The 15,723-nt window shown below is 36.0% G+C and overlaps 2 protein-coding genes and 1 pseudogene across 3 annotated transcripts; 2 read left to right on the forward strand and 1 right to left on the reverse strand.

The window, feature by feature from the left end:
• The first annotated feature begins 830 nt into the window (after positions 1–830).
• Positions 831–2,261, forward strand: LOC133679928 (uncharacterized). Its single transcript, XM_062102670.1, has one exon. The coding sequence runs from the start codon at positions 1,311–1,313 to the stop codon at positions 2,196–2,198; it is 888 nt and encodes a 295-aa protein (XP_061958654.1). The 5' UTR covers positions 831–1,310; the 3' UTR covers positions 2,199–2,261.
• Positions 2,262–3,505: 1,244 nt separating this feature from the next.
• On the reverse strand, positions 3,506–7,217 carry LOC133680221 (pentatricopeptide repeat-containing protein At2g27610-like; annotated as a pseudogene).
• LOC133680256 (protein HIRA) lies at positions 7,149–15,016 on the forward strand. 2 transcript variants are annotated; one of them, XM_062103072.1, is made up of 10 exons: positions 7,149–7,845; positions 8,815–9,090; positions 9,742–9,993; positions 10,071–10,468; positions 10,602–11,613; positions 12,635–12,836; positions 13,008–13,248; positions 13,617–13,739; positions 13,861–13,978; positions 14,208–15,016. In XM_062103072.1, exons 1-10 carry the CDS (start codon positions 7,738–7,740, stop codon positions 14,604–14,606), a joined length of 3,129 nt encoding a protein of 1,042 aa, XP_061959056.1. In that variant the 5' UTR covers positions 7,149–7,737; the 3' UTR covers positions 14,607–15,016. The 2 variants fall into 2 exon arrangements, with proteins under 2 accessions (XP_061959056.1, XP_061959057.1); XM_062103073.1 differs by lacking the exon at positions 7,149–7,845 and having other exon boundaries at positions 8,949–9,090; positions 9,739–9,993.
• The last annotated feature ends 707 nt before the right edge of the window (positions 15,017–15,723 follow it).

Genomic DNA, 15,723 nt, shown 5'->3' on the forward strand with positions numbered 1-15,723 from the left:
ATTCTTTAACATACTTTCATAAGTGAAAATCTTTTTGAATTTGAAACTTGTAACAAATTCATGTTATTTTATATTTAATTTTTATCAAATAAACAAGAATAGTAAGATTTAAACTCGTAATCGTTTAATCATCAAGACTCCGATGCTATATCAAAAAACTATCTTAATATATTATTTTCTAATAATCTATTATACGCAGATCGGTATTACAGCACCTGGTCTGAATACTTTGGCGGCATCGTTTTCCAGGCGATGTGTGAATTACAGCATGATATGTCTTGCCCACATGTTTCAGCAATCTCGAAATCTTACAGGCCATCTCGGAGTCCAGCGGCAATAAACTCTGCAATAATTAATGGCAGTAAGGTAGTTGTTTCAACGAAAGTCACAGCTCAAACAGTTCTTTCTTAAATCCTAAGTAATTTTTGGCTAATCCTGCAATGAATATGATCACAATCACATGGTTAATTACAATCCACTTTCAAGTGAAATCTCACGGAAATCCCACAGGTTAGTTAGCGGCCTCCATAGTTGTTAGATTCAATTTAAGAATTGACCTGGGAAAAGACCTCGGTAACAGTTAATTTACAGACCATCAGATTAGCTTTATCATTAAAAAGTTTATCAACATATCAATATTTTATTCAAGTTAAAAACAAACACGAATGGAATTAAATCTCAAATTTCTCAAATCAAGACAGCAAACTTCACAACTAGGCTCCCCGGCCCTCACCCTTCCTGCCCTGAAGAGGCAGACTAATCTTATACCCCACCATATCTACCGATGGGTCTCCATTAAATCCACGTTTCAAATCATGGCCCCACCAATCACTGCAAAATCTTATCCCTCCGTGTAACCTAGTAGTGCAACTGGAATAAACCCTAGGTGCCGTTGGATATGCTTGCCACACACTCCTCCCTAATCGGATACCACCCCGTATATCCTCTCTTCTCCTCTTAACAGCTAACTCTTTTTCTTCGAGTAATTCATCCCATTTTCCAGATATTAAAAAAAGTAACGAATCCCAATGAATTAATTACACTTCCACCGAATATTCCCAGCCAAATTCCTTTCCCAAAATTAGTTTATCTTATCTTCTTAAAAAAATCATTAAGTTTTTCTTTTCCCTTTTCTCTTTATAAAGCTTCTCACATCACATGTTTCTTGTTCTCCATGTTCCCTGTCTTGTAAGCTTTAATTTATGCTTAGCCACTCAAACCCTCAATTCTTCTCCTTATACACAGCTACATCAACTGCTTTCAAAAAAATAAAAACAAAACTTTGAAAACATAAAACTGGAAAAAAGAATATGTCAGGTTTTGTGAGATCTAAGCGGGTTACCGGTCCTCTTGACGATAAAGCAAAGGCTCGACTCGTCGGTAGGCAACTCAGTTATGTCAGTAGCGGTAGCGAACACTCAGCAGACGACGACGACGACTTACCTTGTTTATCCGAGCTCGTTCATGGCTTTCTTGAGAATGACGACTCAGATTTAACTCACGACTCAGATTTAACTCACGACTCAGTTAATGGTTACGAGTCGGATTCAGATCGAGTTGACTCAGTTGCCGATTGTAAGGATTTCGTGGAAGGTATCCTGAGATCAGGTAGTAGGGATTCATACAGGAATTTATTATCCGCTCATGTTTCGAAAGCGATGGAAGCTTTTTCTTGCTTCATTAATCAAAGACCGGTTTTGAGGCGCAAAGTGATGTCGTTCTTGAGAGAGTTAGGACACAATGCAGCGATCTGTAAGACTAAATGGGAATCTTCTGGTGGCGGTGGTTTAACCGCCGGTGGATACGAGTTCATCGACGTGGTGCAATCAAAATCCTCCACATTGCAAAACCGTTACGTGGTGGATCTCGATTTCGCTTCTCAATTTGAGATTGCGAGACCTACGAGTCAGTTCTCGAAGCTTCTGCACTCTCTTCCTCGTGTTTTTGTAGGCAGAAGTGAGGATTTGAAGACGATCGTGAAGAGCATCAGTGACGCATCTAAGAGATCGTTGAAGAGTAGAGAGCTCTCTCTACCTCCTTGGAGAAAAAACCGTTACATGCAAAACAAATGGTTCGGTCCGTACCGCCGGACTGTCAATCCCTCACCGGCGACACCGCCGTCGGTCGACGTTGTGAAATGTAGATGTGTAGGTTTCGACGACGCCGTTAACGGGCGTTTGTTTGTTCGTACGAGATGATCATGGCTGCAGAAGATTTCTAGAAAGAGAATAATGGTTAATAATAATTAATCTTTTAATTTATTTTTATGCAAAGGATAAAAATTTAAAATAGGTGACTGGGAATTGTGTAACGCGGCAAATGAACGCTCTTTTAACGGCGCTTTTTGTTTTTCCTTATCACGTGCAAACAAGGACGTTTATCTGGTAACTTGAGAGCTTGAAATTGAATGATCTTGGCCGTTGGAATATCACGAGGGTCACAATATCAAACGGTGTGCTAGCTATATCGTGATAAAGTATGAATGACGATGACGTGGCAGAGTGATGTGATGTGAGTCATGACGGTGACGACAGCTTGGTGGCTATTGATAGGATTGTACAGGTGGCGTGTTGGTAGGGAAAGTTGATTGATTAAGGAGAGGAACAGACAGGAGTGAAAAAAGAGAGTACGTGTTTGGATAAGGTTTTCTTAACGTGATGACTACAAGTTTAAGGAGACAAGATTGATAAGAGCTTGAGGCAGGGAATCAGCCACTGGGATGTTTATTGCTGTGATAATAATTGTTTTTTTAAATGTTTTTATTTAAAAATATATTAAAATAATATATTTTTTATTTTAATATGATATATCAAAATAATTTTAAAATATTTAAAAAATTAATTTTAAATAAATAAATAAATAAAAATCTTCACAACAAATGGGCTCTATGAATATGAAGGATCATGTGCAATTATTTGTTGGTCTTTAACTCTATTATTTTAACTGTTTGATCATATATTTTTATTTTTTATAAGAAAATTATATATACAAGTTCTTCAATGCATTTATATAATTTAAAAATCTAAGCTCAAGTAAAATTTTTTACGTATACATATAATTAAATAAATTGAAAACTATATATATATATATATATATATATATATATATATATATCAAGATATTTAATCTTGAAAAATAAGGCATTTATCTGATTGTGTTTGTTAAATTTATTTATTAAATTTATTTTTTTATTTAAGCAAATGATAATAGAAATAGAAACACAAATTAAATTTATCAAATAAAATTAAAAAAAAGAAAATTATGCAAAACTGCACATATTAGAAATATTATCTGAAAATAAAAATTTTTTATTTTAAAAAAATTTATCCATACAAAAAATAAAAAAAATTATAGATAAATATAAAAAACTCTTCAAATTTAAAACGTATAACTAAAAACTAATTGTTATTTAAAAGAAATTTTATAATAAAATAAAAACATAAGGGATATTAATTTAAAAAAATATAAAACTTTTTTTTTAAATAAATATTATGTATTGTTGGAACTAGCAAGCAAAACGCTTAGCACATTTTACAAGGGAAGTCCATTTCTTCACCTCAATTCAGCTGTACCCTGCTACTCTTTTCACTTTCTTCTGCCCCATCAATTTCCTTACTTGAGCTCTTTCTTGCCAGTTCCTAACCGAAGAGCACACACATAAGATGGCAAGACATATGAAGCTGGATTTTGTGGCTGGAGAGAAATGAGCTTGTCTGCTGCAAGTTTCCCCAGCTCTAGATTACAGTGAACACGGGAAGCAGCCAAGAGAGTTGCCACACGTTTGCATTTGCTGGAAATGGCATCCCATTTATGATTTTCCATGGCTTTCCCAAGCATTCCAGCCCGGCGATGTAGATCAACCATGCAAGAATAATGCTCCATTCTAGGCTCAATATGGTGATCTTTCACCATTATATTTATGTATCTTTGACCTTCATCCACTAGTCCAGTATGCGTGCTGGCAGAAATGACGCCGATGAATGTTACACCATCAATCTTCAAGTTATGCTTCTGCATCTCCTCAAATATTTCAAGAGCTTTCCTCCCATAGCCATGCTGTGCATATCCAGAGATAGTAGAATTCCATGACACTAAATCTCTCTCCCTTTGCCTCTTGAAAACTTTATATGCACTTTTAATGTCCCCTCTCTTTGAATGCATGGTAAGAAGAACACTAGTAACAAATAGAGCATTATTGAATCTTGATTTAATTGACCAGGCATGAAGCTGTTTCCCTTGTTCTCCCCCTGCAGGAGCTGCACATGCATTAATGATAACAGAGAAGGTATACTCATTCGGTTTAATTCCCCTCCTTTTCCATTTGTACAAATATCCTAATGGCACCGTCAGTGTCTCCTATTTGAGCATATCCAGAAATCAATGCCGACCATGCCACATCCTTCTCGTCTATGCTTTGAAAAACCTTTGAAGCTTCATCAACATTCCCTCGTTTGACATAAGCATTTAAGAGTGCATTCCCAACAGATGGTGACTTAGCATAATTGCTTTTGATGGCTTGTGCGTGTATCTCAAAAGGAGAAACTCCAGGTTGAGACTTAAGTATAGTAGAATAGGTAAAATCATTTGGTCAAACACCTACCCTACTCGCTTGGCAAAACAGATTACGGGCTTGTTCTGCCATACCATTCTGCAAGTACCCACTAATCATGGCTAACCATGACACCACATTTCGAACTTCATCATCTATCAGAGCGAGTATCTTGGAAACATTGCCCATTTCCCCACACTTACTGTATGCTAGCATCAGTGTTGTCCTAGTATTCTTATCATATTCAAACCCACTCTTTATAACCTGAAAGTGAAGCTGCCTGGAAAAGCTTAATTCCTTAATTGTACAACACAACTGGATAACCGGGGCAAAAACCATCTTGGTGAGCTTTCACCAGCAAGTCGCATATGATAAAACAAATCCAAAGTTTCTAAATAAAGCCCATTTGATACCAGCAACCATACTGTTCCAACTAACAGCATTCCCATCATTCAAACCATCAAAAACACCTTTACCATCTCTAATCTTCCCTGACTTGAAGTACATATTAATCAAAGAATTGCAAGCAAACGTAGCTGCCCCGAATCCATTTTTTATCACCATTTTATGAACTTGAATTCCCTTCTCAACCATTCCTTCATCTGTCAAAGCTCCAATAACAGCAGAAAATGCAAAAGGATTTGGCTTAATCCCCTCCACTTACATTCTATTAAAGGAAACCAAGCACAGTATAGGAAATCAACCATAGAATAGGAAATCAAGTTTAGGCAAATACTGTAATTGAATTTTTACTTGTTTGTTTTCTTATTCATAGATAATTAGGTCTGATCGTAGACTATAATGTATGCTCTTTGTATTAAGCCATTAGTATAAATTGTAACCTTTGCTTACTCTGTAATACAATAAGAATAAATCATTCTCTTCACATTCTAAGAAACAATTCCATTGTCTCCACGTTCAATCCATTTTGCGCATATCCTGTGAGCAGTGAGGTCCACGAAACAACATTCCTCTCCCTCATTTCATCAAAAGCTCTCCTCCCTTCTTCAACACTCTCATTCTTCAAATACATATCCAAAAGTGCAGTGCCAACACAAACATTCTCCGAAAAAACCAGACTTTAAACTATAATTATGCACTCGAACACCAAAGTTTCGAACAAACAATAAAGAACAAGCTTTTAAAACACAAGAAAAAGTTGACCCATCAATGAAAAAACCCGAACGATGAATTATCAAAAAGAGATTGACGACCTCTTTGTTTCTGTTCTCCCGAGAGCGTTCAAAAAGCAAGTGATTGTAGTACACAAGGCCTTGTTGCGGATCTTTACCGAACACGTGGTGTGCTACTTTTGAGCCTAATTGGTGTTTCAAGGCAACATTGTCGGGTTGTAAGAGAGGTTGATGATTGTGGAGTTGTAGATGGGAGTTGGCTTTGAGAATTTAAAGTCCCCTTTGTCTGATGTTTTGTAAGGGTTTTGAAATTCATGTCTTCCTGTCTTTGAAATTTGTAACATTTCTAGTTTAGAGAGCTTCAAAAATAATTTCGAGCATATTCTGCCAAGTTTAATTTTGCAAACTACAAATGCACCCTCGACCTGTTAAGTAGTATTCAATTAGGTTCCTACTCTACTAACTAATCAATTTTAAAGATATAGGAACTCAAATAGAAATTTTGACAACATGCATTCTCTTAAACCCTGTTTGGTATTGTATTTTAAATGAAGATTAGGCAAAATTTGAAATTTTTTTCTTAAATTTTTTTATGTTTTTGAATTATTTTAATATGCTAATATAAAAGTAATTTTTTAATTTTTTTGATGTATTTCCGAGTAAATTTTTTTTTTAAAAAAATAATTATTACAACACTTTCGAATACCCACTTAATATCAAAGTCTTGAACTTAGCTTGGTTTAAGGTTTTAATCAAGAGTTTAACAAGTTAACTCGAGTCAATATAAAATGATATGGTTTTAATATCTTCTAAAGAAAAAAATTAAAATAATATCATTTTATATATAAGCAAATTGAATTTTAACCATGTCTACTGGTTCAATTACCTATCCAATTTAATTTAAAACCTAATTTGAGTAAGAAATCAGGTTAACAGACCACCAAATTGAACTGTTAAAACAGATTGAATATAATAATATTGGTTAATATATAACTGTCTTGATACTAAAACTTCAAATAAGTTTATGTGTCACAACCAAATAAAAAAAAAGATTACAAAACATAAAAACTATAAGATATAAATAAATTTTCAGTAGAAGATTCTTTTAGAAGGAAAATACTGTAACATTCATGTCTTTTTGAAAACTTTTATAATTAGGCTTGCAATTTGAGTAAATTCAATAAAACAACATTTTATTTGAAGATTTTGGAAAATCTAAAAATTATTTTGTTGATAAATAAAATTCACAGGGTAATGTCGAAGTTTTAGATTCTACTTGGAGTTAAAATCCTACATTTTAACATAGGAATATGCATTTAACAAATGGGTTGAAAAAAAATTCAAATACAAGAATCAAATTCAAATAATTGTAAATATATAAGGCTAAAATATATTAGTTTTTGTCTGGTAGTTAAAAATTAGGACTTTATCATGGTACAACAAGAAAACGCTTTGCAACAGTTTGAACTCCTGCCACTGCCTGCAAAAAAGAATCACGCTGAACCCAACTTGCCGTTTATAAGACAAAGCTCCATTCTTTCATCCTGTCCTTTTCGAATCTAAACCCTATTTTTTTCTTTTCTTTACTTTGAAATCTTTTCAGCTTTTCTTTCAATTTTGTACTCCTCAAGGCTCAAGGACTCAACAGTCGTCTCTCTCCTCCTCTCTCGCACAAGAAAAGACACATCCTCTCTCTCTCTCTCTCTCTCTCTCTATCTTCGTGTCTCACACACACTCACGCAATCTTTTGTGCTCTTAGATTTTGACCGTTGCCACAGAAGAAAAGATCTCTTCTTGATAATTTTTTTTGTCTGTATAGGTCATTTCTTGATGAAACAACCACAATTAGCTGAATAAAGCCTCATTAGGTTTTTTTAAAGATACCCTTTTGTTTGTTGGTTTATAGTGAAGTGGGAGTTCAATTGTGAACTGGGTTTTGGTTCTTTAGTGCAATTGAATGTTTTAGTGTTGAAAAAAGTTATGAACTTTTGATACCCTTTTGGTGGGTTTTGAAGAAACAGATTGCTTCTTGGGTTAGATATACACTAAAATAAGATGATTGCGGAGAAACCCAGTTGGGTCAGGCATGAGGGAATGCAAATTTTCTCCATTGATATTCAACCTGGTGGCCACAGGTTTGCTACCGGCGGAGGTGATCACAAGGTATGTTCTTTCTCATCTTTAATACTCTGTTTGGTTTCCAAGAGTAAATAATAGAAAATTAAATTCTTCTGATTCGTCATTATTTAGGGTTTCTTAGCAGAGAAATCCCTGGTTAGTGGTGCACAATTACACAAATTAACTTATCATGAACTCATAATGATTTGTTCATGCAGTTTAAGGTAATGCCATTATTAGAGTTTGCTATAGAGTGTAACGTACCTTTGTTTTTCAAATTGTCTTAAATTTTGTACTTTCTAGGTTTAATTTGGCTGAATGCGCGTTCTTGCTTCCCTTTTCCTATAGCGTTTTAATTTTAGGAATTTATATTTGTGTCTTTGCTAAATGAAGTTTAACCTGTCTTACTAGTAGCAGTGTGAAAAATCAAATTACTTAGAATGAAGTTGTGTTATTTTGGATTAACTTTTAAGGCTTCAACCACCAAAAGCAATGGTAACTAAATATCTATTGTTTTTGAGTCGTCTAAGTTCCAAGATAACATGGCATTATTATTTTGGATTCTGGTAATTCTAGAGCTATAAACGCAAGTTCATTGAAGAGCTGTTATGTAGTACAACACATATGCCTTCACAGTAATATGTAAACTTTATAATGATGAAAGAGGGTTGGTAGTAGCAGTCTGATATTCTGTGCATCTTCTTTTCATGGACTTCCATATTCTTGATTTCACAGTTTCCTTCATGGATTTTGGTAAATTGTAATGCAACTAATTGGTTTCCAACCTGAATGCATTATTGAGGAGGCATTTTTTAGTTTAAAATCCCGCTCAACATTGCTTCACCTTCTTCAATGTGCATGAATGTTGGTACTCATATGATTATGACCAAAGGTTCCTATCTAAATGAGATCTTGTGAGTTTGTTCTTTTTGTATTTTATTACTCATCAATTTTTCAGTAATTTCTACAAGTACTTAATTATGACATCTGCCTTTTTTCACTAATCGCATGCAGGTTCGGATATGGAACATGAACTCTGTTAGCAGGAACTTGGAAATTAACGAACCAACACAAAGGCTTCTTGCAACTCTCCGCGACCACTTCGGGTCAGTCAATTGTGTTAGATGGGCTAAGCATGGTCGGTATGTTGCATCTGGGTCTGATGATCAAGTGATTTTAGTGCATGAAAGGAAGCCTGGTTCAGGAACTACAGAGTTTGGCAGCGGAGAGCCTCCTGATGTTGAAAATTGGAAAGTTGCAATGACATTGAGAGGGCACACTGCAGATGTGGTAATGGAATCGCTTTTATTACTGGAAAGCTTGGACAATACATGAAAGTGAAATCATTCTCTCATAATATTTCTGAATCTAGTTTCTTGCTGCCTCATTTTACAAAAAAAATAAGCTGTCACGTTCCTTAATAAATATTGGCTCCTGATCATGCGCACACACGCCCACACACTATGAAAGTTTTCATCATCCTCTCAAATTGTTTTGTAATCAATTTTCTTGCTGCCTTTTTTTTGGGGATAACTGTCATTTTCCTTGATAGACACTGGATTCTGAACACTATACACAGAACTACACAAATTGAAATCATTCACACACATTTGTTTTGAACCGAGTTTCTTTCTTCTTTTTTCCCCTAAAAAATTGTGCCATTTTCCTTAATAAATATTGGCTTCTGAAAACACATACATATGGGTGTGCACTTGCTTATGCATAATTATATAGATATATTATATTTTACTGGTTTGGATGGCTCCTCCTTAAAGCATTGGTTTGCATTCACATGCCAGGGATAAACAAATGAAAAAATAAATAATGATGAGATATTCAGTTTTATGTGATTTAAATGTCCCTCTTAATATGTGAGAGTAATTTCTCATTGCCCCTCTGAGTGTCATCTAATCGGGAAGTTGTTTTCCATGCCTAAAGTAGGTGGATCTTAATTGGTCTCCAGATGACTCCATATTGGCTAGCGGGAGTTTGGACAACACTATACATATCTGGAATATGAACAATGGCATTTGCACTGCTGTTCTTAGAGGTCACTCGAGCCTGGTTAAAGGAGTTACTTGGGATCCAATTGGCTCTTTCATAGCAAGTCAATCTGATGATAAGACAGTTATTATATGGCGAACAAGTGACTGGAGTCTGGCTCACAGAACAGATGGCCACTGGGCTAAATCAGTATGTATTTTTCTTAATGGTGGATTTTTCTTTTATTCCATATTTTCTATTCACTAACCTTAGTGTGCTATTTTTAGCTTGGATCTACATTTTTCAGGCGCTTAGGATGGTCCCCCTGTGGTCATTTTATAACTACAACTCATGGTTTTCAGAAGCCAAGGCATTCTGCACCTGTTCTCGAGAGAGGGGAATGGGCTGCCACATTTGATTTCTTAGGACACAATGCCCCCATTATTGTGGTGAAGTTTAACCATTCAATGTTTAGAAGAAATTTTACCAATGCTCAGGAATTGAAAGCTGCACAAGTTGGGTGGACTAATGGGGCCTCAAAGATTGGAGGGAAAGAATCACAGCCATACAATGTTATTGCAATTGGGAGTCAAGATCGCACTATAACTGTATGGACGACTGCAAGTCCTCGTCCTCTTTTTGTGGCCAAGCACTTCTTTACTCAAAGTGTTGTAGATTTATCCTGGTAAACTTGATATTTCCAGAAAAGATACCACCATATTTTTACGGATCTGTTTTCTCTAGTCTAGGGATTCTAGCTCTTGTATTCCTGTTTGTGATTCTTTATCTAATCAATTTTTTCTTTTCTTTTCTAACAGGAGTCCTGATGGGTATTCACTTTTTGCATGTTCCTTGGATGGTACTGTGGCTACTTTCCATTTTGATGCTAAAGAACTTGGACACAGGCTAAGCGATACTGAACTTGATGAGTTAAAAAGAAGTCGTTATGGTGATGTCAGAGGTAGACAGGCAAACCTAGCTGAGAGTGCTGCACAGTTATTGCTTGAAGCATCAACCAAAGAAACAACAAATAAAAAAGCGGCATTGGATATTCAGCAAAGTCAAATACCTGTAAAATGTTCTGTTGACTTGGGGGTCACTGCAAAGACTTCTGAGGCACAAGTTGATGATGGCAAGAAGAGTGTGGGAGCTGCTGGTGATGGATTAAATAAATTGCCTGCTTCTGCTCGGATTTCTAGTCCAGTAAAACAAAGAGAATACAGACGCGCTGATGGTAGAAAGAGAATCATTCCAGAAGCTTTAGGAGTGCCCAATCAACCAGAAACAATGACCGGCGGGGCTCAGAGTCAAGCTCTTGATTTCCCCCTTGCGGCATCTGATCACAGAAAGGTTGAAAATGGAATAGTTCCTGTTGATGGTGGCTTGCGAGAGAGTTCTATCAGGGGAACACTTGGCAGAAACTCTGATATAAAAGAGCGCTCTGGTGTCAATGCAAGGGCTACTGTTACTGAGAGCCTGGTCATTGAGAAGGTTCCAGGATCTGCAGGAGGGGATGGAAGCATTAATGTGCAACAGTCTGGGATAAAGGCATCTAGTTCCTCTGGTTCTTGTAGCACCCCTCTCTCAATTAGGGTATTTGATAAGAAATTAGGGGAAGATGCCACACCAATTTGCTTGGAAGCTCGTTCTAGAGAACATGCAGTGAATGATGTTGTTGGGGTAGGGAGTACAAGTATGATGAAAGAAACAGAAATTGTTTGCACAAGAGGAGCTGAAACTCTTTGGTCTGATAGGATCTCAGGAAAAGTTACTGTTTTAGCTGGAAATGCAAACTTCTGGGCAGTTGGGTGTGAAGATGGATGCCTACAGGTAACTGAACCTCCATATCCAAATGACCCAAAACTGTTTTTCTTCAACTGTTTTAAGTTTTTAACTGTTCTCAACTTGGCATTAAATTACAAACTTGTTCTCTTTTCCAGAGAATGAAAAGGATATAGTATAATTTTTTATAGTAAAAAGAATGATTCTGTAGTTTTCTGCTGATCACTGGAGTGTTTTAAAGTCACCAGTTGCCTTAAAGCAACTTAATTGATTTTTTTTATCGACTTGGGTATGTGTTAGGAATATTCCTAATCAACTGTTAAGCTAGTCCGTTTGCTTAACAATCCACATGTATATGGATTTTTCAAAATAACTGGGAAGGAACTGCTGATTTTTTAATATATATTTTTTTAATTAGTTGATTAAAACATTAAGAAGTCCAATGTGAAGGCAATGCGGCTACAATTAAAGAATTCAGCTCTTAAACATTCTCTTCTCAATAGGGGAACCTCTGTAACCACATGTCGGGATATAGGCCACATTGAGGGAATTGGACTTGTGCCATTGTGAATTTGGATTTGGGGGGCCTGAATTTAAACTCGCTGTTTTGATGCAATACATCATGGTCTTGGGTATTCTCCATGGCTTTAGATTTCTAATTGATTAGAATGGTTCTGCCAATTTACCAAAGAAGATGGAAGGTTTGAATATGTCCCTTCTAGCGGACATCAAAATACCTTAATTTTATTTTTCTTAATTTTGTTTGCCCTTAAAACTGAGGGTGGACTGGTAATCCAATCTCTTGTACATTCTTTTCATGAAAATACATCTGTAATAAAAGACTAGATATTCATGCTTCAACTCATATTTCATCAAGATCACAAGGAATGTGGTGGATTCTTGATGTCCTTGTTTGTTGTAGATATGGTTCCTTTTTTGGCAGTTATAGTTCATATTGTATTAGGTTTCTTTAAGTTGAGTAAAACTTCTTCTAATATCTTTGTATTAGGTTTCTTTAAATTGATAAAAACTTTTTATAATAATAAATGTTCTGCTGATGTTTGAGAAGGTTTACACGAAGTGCGGGAGACGTGCCATGCCCACTATGATGATGGGATCTGCAGCAACTTTTGTTGATTGTGATGAGTGCTGGAAGTTGTTGCTGGTCACAAGGAAGGGATCCTTGTATGTATGGGATCTGTTTAGTCGGAATTGTCTCCTTCAGGATTCTTTGGCATCTCTAATTACCTCAGACCCAAACTCTGCAAAAGGTTAGGTATCTTATAATATAATGTTTGAGCCCATTTCAGAGCAGCTTTATAAGTATGTGGAACACGCACAGCTCATAAAATCCTTTTATGCGGGGTGTCAGTTTTGTGTATGTTTCTTAAGGCATGTGCTTCTAGATTGGATGCTTTATGGTATTTTCCTTTCTCTTTCAGGTACAATCAAAGTTATATCTGTGAAGTTATCAAAATCCGGTTCTCCTCTTGTTGTCCTGGCCACACGTCATGCCTTCCTCTTTGACATGAGTCTTATGTGTTGGCTGAGAGTAGCAGATGACTGCTTCCCTGCATCGAATTTTGCTAGCTCTTGGAATTTGAGTTCGATTCAGAGTGGTGAGCTAGCTGCATTGCAGGTGGATGTGAGGAAATATTTGGCCAGAAAACCAAGTTGGAGCAGGTATTCATTCATTGCAATGATTTGCCTTTGTTCTTTGAATTTTTAATTGAATCTTAGATTTCACAATATAAAAAACGCTGCCTACAAATAGTGCACAGCCTCTGTAACATTCTTCTGGACTGCTACTTGCTGCTGAATTTATTTATTTTGAAAAAAGGGAAAAAAAAGAAGCAGAAAAAAATGAATGGAAACAAATCTGGCTCTCTTGAAATTCTGATGATTGAATTTAATTTCCTTGATTAGTTACCAAATTTCCCAGTTAATCATTGCACAATATTTCTGGTTTTCTTATGTTACTTTTGGGGTTCTTATTTTATGATCCATGCATCTAGCTTCTGTTGTTTGACACGTGGTGGTTCTATTTTCAGAGTGACAGATGATGGGGTGCAGACACGAGCTCATTTGGAGGCTCAGTTGGAATCCTCCTTAGCTTTAAAATCCCCTAGTGAATATCGCCAGTGCCTTCTATCTTACATACGCTTCCTTGCAAGGTGTTTCTTTTGTTTTAGACTCTTCTTATTTTCCCTTCGTGTTTATGAACAGTCGGTGCATATGGGGCCTTCGTGGTTGTTTCTATCTATTCAATTCATGTAAGTGTAACTTTGGTTGCAGAGAAGCAGATGAGTCTCGTTTACGAGAAGTATGTGAGAGCTTTCTTGGACCTCCTACTGGGATGGCTAAATCTACATCTTCAGATACAAAAATGGTGTCTTGGGATCCTTGTGTGCTTGTAAGGCTTTATGTATACCATTTTTAGTACCCAATCCCATACTTTTCTCAGCATATGGTATTCTGTGATGGTTACTCTACAGTATCTCTCTTGCGTACTTCACATATGATTACATGTTGAGCATTGTACATTCAGTTGCTCTCTTCTGCTTGTGTATAGAAACTTTACTCCCTTTTATTTCTCATTTTGTTTTTCTCGCCATTGTCTATTGATTTTTATAACTCTGCAGGGAATGAGAAAGCACAAACTCTTAAGAGAAGATATTCTTCCTGCAATGGCATCAAACAGAAAAGTCCAACGTTTACTTAATGAGTTCATGGATCTCTTGTCTGAATATGGAAGTGTAGAAACTAACCTTGACCAAAAAACCCCCATGCTACCTACTACATCTCAACAAGCAACCAGTCAAATGAATTGTGATCCACCAGTAACAGAGCAAATGGACACTGCCCCACAAGCAATAGATCATACAAACTCTGTCCAACCAGCGAAAGATCATGAGGACCCAACCCCCATTATAACTGATGAAGCAGACCATATTCCACTGGCTATTGATGAAGTAGATTTGTGCCCGATGGTAACAGATCAAGTTATTCAGGATTCACTTGACAGAGAAGCTGGTTCTTGAGTTCTGCTTCTAAACAATAGGATTAATGTTAAAGATATTAGCAGACTGACACATGGCGTTGCAGAAGTGGATATGGGTGCATATATGGCTCATGATTCATCTTGTCATCCACATTTTCCTGGTCAAAGGAAGATGAAGGTCCTTGGTATTGGAGAGAAAAAACCCTCATTGTAGCGAAATGACTGGTGCATCTCTTTTAACTCCTCTTTGATGCTGCACCTGGGTATGCAACCAAAGAAATCTCATATTCAGTTAGCTAACTTTTATTTATTTATTTTGGCCACTTATAGCGTTCTGTAACCAATTTTCTTATTCCTTGTACAAGTTTAAGCATGATGTTAATTAGATTTTCATTTAGAAACTCCCATCTCTAAGATTGAAAGGATGGGCCCTCCTGTTTTCAGCTTTTATACTTGCTTTCTTCTGCTGTTCTTGTGATGTATTTTCAGTTCACTTCTGCATGTTTGGCTGTAGCTGGTCCTGGATCACGCAGGTAGTTCATGTCCTTCCCTTCTTTCTGACGTTTTTTCCTTTCACTTCTAATTTGCTTGGAGAGATCTATGACGTCAACACTGTGCTTGAACATGACATGGCGTTAGCATTTATGCCCTCGGCCACTGTTTTAGCTGCTGCATTGGGTCTAAAATTGGCAGAGGAGGGGTCGCCGAGTAGTAAATTCGTCATCTTTCGGTGGCCCTTCAAAGAATATAGTATAGAAAGCATGGAAATTATTTATTCTCGGACCTCTGAACTTTCTAACTACTCGTAGATGGAGAACATAAATTAGACACAGCAACCCAACGGCGCATTAATGACAAGAGTTTATTTAATAAAGTCATGTAATGATTAAAAAAATAGGATAATATTTAACTTGTATGAGGGAGTGGTTACGGTTGTTTTTTAAAGAGATTTTTTTTTAGAAATAAATAAAAATAATATTTTTTTATTTTTTAAAAAATATTTTTAATATTAGCGTATCAAAATAATTTAAAAATACTAAAATATATTAATTTAAAATAAAAAAATAAAATAAAATTTAAATTTTTTAAAAAATATTTTTAAAACACAAAAGCAAAAACTTCTCATTCTTCTATTTGTCAACAAAATCTTGAAATTA

Source organism: Populus nigra, chromosome 19, assembly GCF_951802175.1.
Source record: "Populus nigra chromosome 19, ddPopNigr1.1, whole genome shotgun sequence".
In the NCBI taxonomy this organism is placed as follows: domain Eukaryota; kingdom Viridiplantae; phylum Streptophyta; class Magnoliopsida; order Malpighiales; family Salicaceae; genus Populus; species Populus nigra.

Coding starts and splice junctions, on each gene's coding strand:
- LOC133679928 (XM_062102670.1), top strand. CDS start 1,311: ATGTCAGGTTTTGTGAGATCTAAGCGGGTTACCGGTCCTCTTGACGAT.
- LOC133680256 (XM_062103072.1), top strand. CDS start 7,738: ATGATTGCGGAGAAACCCAGTTGGGTCAGGCATGAGGGAATGCAAATT. Junction 9,091..9,741: donor GAGGGCACACTGCAGATGTG/GTAATGGAATCG, acceptor TGCCTAAAGTAG/GTGGATCTTAATTGGTCTCC. Junction 11,614..12,634: donor GTGAAGATGGATGCCTACAG/GTAACTGAACCT, acceptor ATGTTTGAGAAG/GTTTACACGAAGTGCGGGAG.